The sequence below is a fragment of the Gadus morhua genome, chromosome 9 (genome assembly GCF_902167405.1).
Source record: "Gadus morhua chromosome 9, gadMor3.0, whole genome shotgun sequence".
NCBI classification, from domain to species: domain Eukaryota; kingdom Metazoa; phylum Chordata; class Actinopteri; order Gadiformes; family Gadidae; genus Gadus; species Gadus morhua.
In genome coordinates this window covers 1,546,110-1,551,335 of record NC_044056.1, presented here as the reverse complement: position 1 = coordinate 1,551,335, position 5,226 = coordinate 1,546,110, and the positions used below count along the sequence as shown (strand labels likewise).

Sequence of the window (5,226 nt, the reverse complement as noted above, 5' to 3'; positions counted from 1 at the left end):
GATCTGTTGGATGGGGTTCAGCAGGATAGGTCACATGATCAGTCTGTTTGTTTACCATACACACATTAAGGCACAGAGCCCCTAGCTACACATCTATAAATCAAACCAGCAGAGCCCCGTCTATTGGAGCTCTCTGTTGATAACATGGAATGTGCTTTCAGCAGAACAGACTTATTATTATTTTTAAAAATTCAGTCTACTTCCTTTTTGTGCCTCTTTGTTCTTCTTTTGTTGAAAGAACCAAACTACAGCGACGCCTGTGATGCGGCAAGTACAACATCGCATCCGATCATTAGTTACTCGTATTATTATAATCAGTCCATTCAGCCATCGCTTGAATCCAGTGAATGAATGACTAGGAGTGCGACGGCGAGAGTGAACACTGTCAACACGGATCTGGAACAACGGCCATTTACATAAAAGGGATTCCATGATTAGAAATACAAAAATGGAAATTTGTATCAAAACGACATACACACTTTTAAAATGGCACACTTGCTTGTTTTCAGGTGAATTTAGGATGCAAAGTACATGTGATGGTAGATCAGAACCCGGTATTTGTGAATGATCCGCTGCAGTATCCACAGTCAATGAGATTTCTTTTTTTTTTTTACTTGTCCTTCGTATATATTCTAGGCTATTCCACACTCATTCTAAAGTTACAATAATGTTAACATTGTGCTGTTCGAACCATCAGTAGTATATCATACAAATATACAGATACACAATAGAAATGCATACAGTCAGTTATTACCATGAAAACTACAAAAAAGCATCGAAATAAAAGTCCACCGGATATTGAAGGGTGGGGCGGCCATCCACACACTGCCAGCCCCCCACGCCTCCCCCTCCTCCCCCTCCACCCTCCCCCTCCTCCCCCTCCTCCCTCCCCATGATTGCTACCCTGGCTATTTACACAGTATCATAACAAACTGCTATCAAAAAACAAAGGCTTCAAAATTCCTCCTAAAAACTTTTTTTTTTGTTCTTTTGTGTCTCTACTTACAACAATATTGATTCCTTATATTTACATCCCTAGAAAATAATTTAATCATAGTTACACACTTTCTACATATGTGAAACAATAAAGTTCTAGTCCACGAGTGAGGTTGAAGTGTGTGTCTGTGTGTGCGTGTCCATGTGTGTGTCTGTGCTTTCTAATGCATTTGTCTGCAGGATGTGTGTGTGTGTGTGTGTGTGTGTGTGTGTGTGTGTGTGTGTGTGTGTGTGTGTGTGTGTGTGTGTGTGTGTGAGAATGTGTGCTTGAAAGAATACATGGGGGATGATGGTGTTTTTTTTCATTTTCTTCTAACAGTCGAGGAATTCGGGTGGGGGGGTGGGGGGGGGGGCAGTGGGGGGGGGCAGATACAAGGGGGCTCGTCACAGAGAGGAAGTGGTGGAGTCAACGATCTCCCTCCCGTTGCAGACGGTGGGGACGTACTGGGCGGTGCTGACCGAAGCTGCAGAGAGGGGGGGGGGGGGGGGGGGGGGGGGGGCATGAACAACAGGCTAGCATCAACAGGCACGCTTAAACAACCCACCCTCATCTCAATATTATTCAACCTCAATTATGCATTCAGGTAATAATAGTCTCTTAATACAATAAGCAATGGTGGTTAGAGAAACATCCGGAGATTATGACTTTATTTGAATTCAACGAGCAGATGGTATAGCTGTAGTCGTTGCTGACGCCCATATGCACTTTGATGACAGCGTTTCAACACTGATGTTGTTGTTCTTGAGCTCTGCGTGTGGATGGCGACGTTAGACTGAATATTGGCCATTAAAGGTATCCTATGTACGGTTTCTGCATTAAAATTTCTAAAAACTACTTGACCTATGTTATGTATTTGTTGAGTTGTGTACTGACGTCATCCACATTGTTTCCAACAATGTTCAAACCCAGAGGAATTCACGTTAACGACCCGCTAGATTTGGCCGCATGCCAATGGCGTCATATGGCCTTTCCCTTTTTTTCTCCTTTCTGGAGAAACACGAGAAACCAGTAATCCGGAAGAGACCTAATTTATTGATATGACATTTTAAACAATATTTCAATTGCGATCTATAGCTAACCAAGACTTCTTTGACAAGTGGCTCATCCCTTCCACCAAGCTAACGCAGTTTTCCGCCCATCGACTTTACATGGACGGGTCATTCAAATTTAAAATTTGTATTATCAGTGATTGACAATGTTTCCCATACATGGTCGATTATTTTACTGTTTAAAAAGGCTAAAGTCTTATTTCATTGTAGCACTGCGCGCAACACCAACGTGACGTCTGTGAAGAGACCCTCTTCATGGACACTGAAAACATGATCATGTGCGAAAGGAAGGATTGCTGTTGGTTTCTCCCTGCAGAGAAGACGGCCGGCAAATTCATTATTTGAATCAATCTGGAGTTCACGAATCAGCATTGCGGATGCAAGAATCTCAAAACACTGTATTATATACAGTCTGTGTTAAGTCAGTTTAACCTGTATTATACAGTCGGTCTTAAGTCAGTTTAACCTGTATTATACAGTCTATATTAAGTCAGTGTAACCTGTATTATATACAGTCTATGTTAGGTCAGTTGAACCTGTATTATATACAGACTATGTTAAGTCAGTTTAACCTGTATTATATACAGTCTATGTTAAGTCAGTTTAACCTGTATTATATACAGTCTATATTAAGTCAGTTTAACCTCTATTATATACAGTCTATCAGTGCATCACCAACACCGTAGCTTATCTGCTTTTAACTGTTGTGATCCAGCGGGATACGCTGCTAAACAAAGATTTGAATCCATTTGGGAACATTTTGAAACGTGAGACATCTCCGGTATAATTGCCTTTTTGTCAGGCCATTTCCTCGAGCAGGGTGCTTTGTAGTTTGCCTATTGTGTACGATAGAGATTGACCAAACGATGGATCTATGGAGAGGAGTGCAGCTGCATGACGTCCCCTGGGCGGGTATACACCGGCAGACACACGGGACTCAAACCAAGGATCCAGTCTTTAGTTCCCCCCTTCAGATCGCCTCTAATTCAGAGAAGGAATATCTATCAAATATCCCAAATCTTTTTAACTTAAAGAAAACCCAACACTTGTTCAGTGGGAACACTTATGTGTACGGTAATGTTATAAAGTTACAACAATGTTGAAAACATTATTTTAGTTGAAAGAGTTATTTTTTGTTTGATTGTGCCGCCTACGGTTAACAGCACGGGACTAACCCCCCACCCCCCCCCCCCCACAGAATATCTACAGCTGCTCGTTAGCAGACTCATCTAATGCTATGTTGGCAAGATAACGTTGTAGCACTTTCAGCAATTTCCTTAGAATTAAATGACGTGACGCTAATAAACTTGACTAAGTGCAACGTGAATACATTAATGGTGTGTGAACAAGCTTTCTGCCTCAGTCTCTTCAGATAGATTGACAAAGGCAATGGTGGAGATGGAGAACAACTCCCGTGTTCCCATGCTGCTTCTTTCTTATTGTTTTGACTGAGATACTGCTGGCGGCAGAAATGACATATTATACCTTTAATGAAATACCACGGCTGCTTAGTGATTGTTTCGATTTAGTTCCCCCATACCCAATCTCCAATAACCTGAACATTTTTAATAAGAGCAGGAGGGAGTCTGCAGAAGGGTGGGGGGGGAGATGAGAGAAGGGGGAGAGAAGGGGGGGATTAGAGGAGAGGAGAGAAGGGTAGAAGGAAGGAGAGGAGGGGCAGCAGAGAGGAGATGAAGCAGACAGAAGAGGGGAGAGACTAGGGCTGGAGAGGAGAGGAGGAGTGAGGAGAGAAGGGGCAGCAGAGACAAAGAACGAGAGATGAGGAAAGGAAATGAGGGGGGAGGGGTTGAGAGGAGGTGAGAGGAGAGGGAAGAGGGAGAGAGAAGAGGAGGGAGAGGAGGGCCACGCAGGAAGGAGGGGAGGGGATTGAAGAGGACGGGAGAAAGGGGAGAGAAGAGTAGCGAGGGGAGAAAGGGGGTAAAGGAGCGGAGGAGGGGGAGAAAAGGGGGGGAGAGGATCAAAGAGCATGGGAGGAGAGGGGAGGGGAGCTGAGGGGGGAGTAAGGAGGATGTGGTGTGGTGTGTCAGAGTGGAACGTACCATGAGAGGGGTAGGAGGTGGTGGGCCCGCTGACACTGAACCTGTTGAGGTTCACTCGGTGGCTGGCCACGTTCTTCTGGGGCTGGAACATGATGATGTGGACCTTGGGAGCGAACATGCAGCCCAGCACCACGAAGCCGCTCAGACTGACCGATATACACATGGTGGTCGTCTGAACCTGAGGACAGAGCAACACGTCCGTTAACGGAGCTGCAAAGAGATAGGATGGAAAAGAGTGGAAAGAGCAAGATTTAAAAAAAAAAAATGCTCCCTCCCTCTATTCTCCTTCCCTATGTCTTCCCTATGTCCCCAGTACTGAGAAGATAAGACTGTGTGTGAAAGTGATTGACGGGTAAGATCGATTTCCCCTGAACCAATCAGACAATATTGGTCAGAAGTTAGCTGGAGCAGTCTCTATTGTAAATGGACTCATACAGAGTACAGAGGCACGCACAGTGCCTGCCTCATACAGACGCAGGCACTGTTAACTTATTTTCACAAATCATTTCACTCACACCCAGCTAACAATTTCCTAGGATATTTTGAATAGATTACCCCCCGAATGATAGCGCTCAAATTTGACAGCCCCTTTAAAACACACAGCGTTTTTATTGTGTGAGGTGATGTATTGATCGATGTTGCCCGTATCAATAAGCAGAGGAACATAAATAGAAGTGTAAAGGCAGAGTATAGATTGCAGTGAATGCATGAAATGAATCAACCTGCAGTGATACATACTTCTGCCAACAGGGGATTTGGCAACAAGTGTTTTGGTGTTTATTGGCAGACCTTTGTCGCTGCTCTACCGCCGAGAGGATAACAGTTACAGCGTGGATCAATACAGGACTTAATCAAAGGAGACCCACGGAGGGTAAACTGTACAGTAACTGTTTGGTCTGGATCCAGTGAGGAGCCATTCATCACACCGGCAGAATGCTGCCATGGAAGATGCTCATTGCCACACACACACACACACACACACACACACACACACACACACACACACACACACACACACACACACACACACACACACACACACACAGAGTGGCTCGGTTGTCTTTATTGATCCGAGGTCCGTACAGTTGTAGGGTTTCAATGCTTACGTCCATGTAGCTCC

The 5,226-nt window shown here is 44.5% G+C and overlaps 1 protein-coding gene across 1 annotated transcript in view; it reads right to left on the bottom strand.

Annotated features, from left to right (window-relative positions):
• Positions 1–606: 606 nt before the first annotated feature.
• The window catches only part of LOC115550576 (metabotropic glutamate receptor 3), a gene marked incomplete at its 5' end in the record, with an annotated part of 6,453 nt that continues 1,833 nt past the window's right edge, over positions 607–5,226 (bottom strand). The window contains 2 exon segments of the mRNA XM_030365744.1: positions 607–1,460; positions 4,107–4,284. Of these exon segments, the coding sequence (XP_030221604.1) occupies positions 1,381–1,460; positions 4,107–4,284 (258 nt within the window).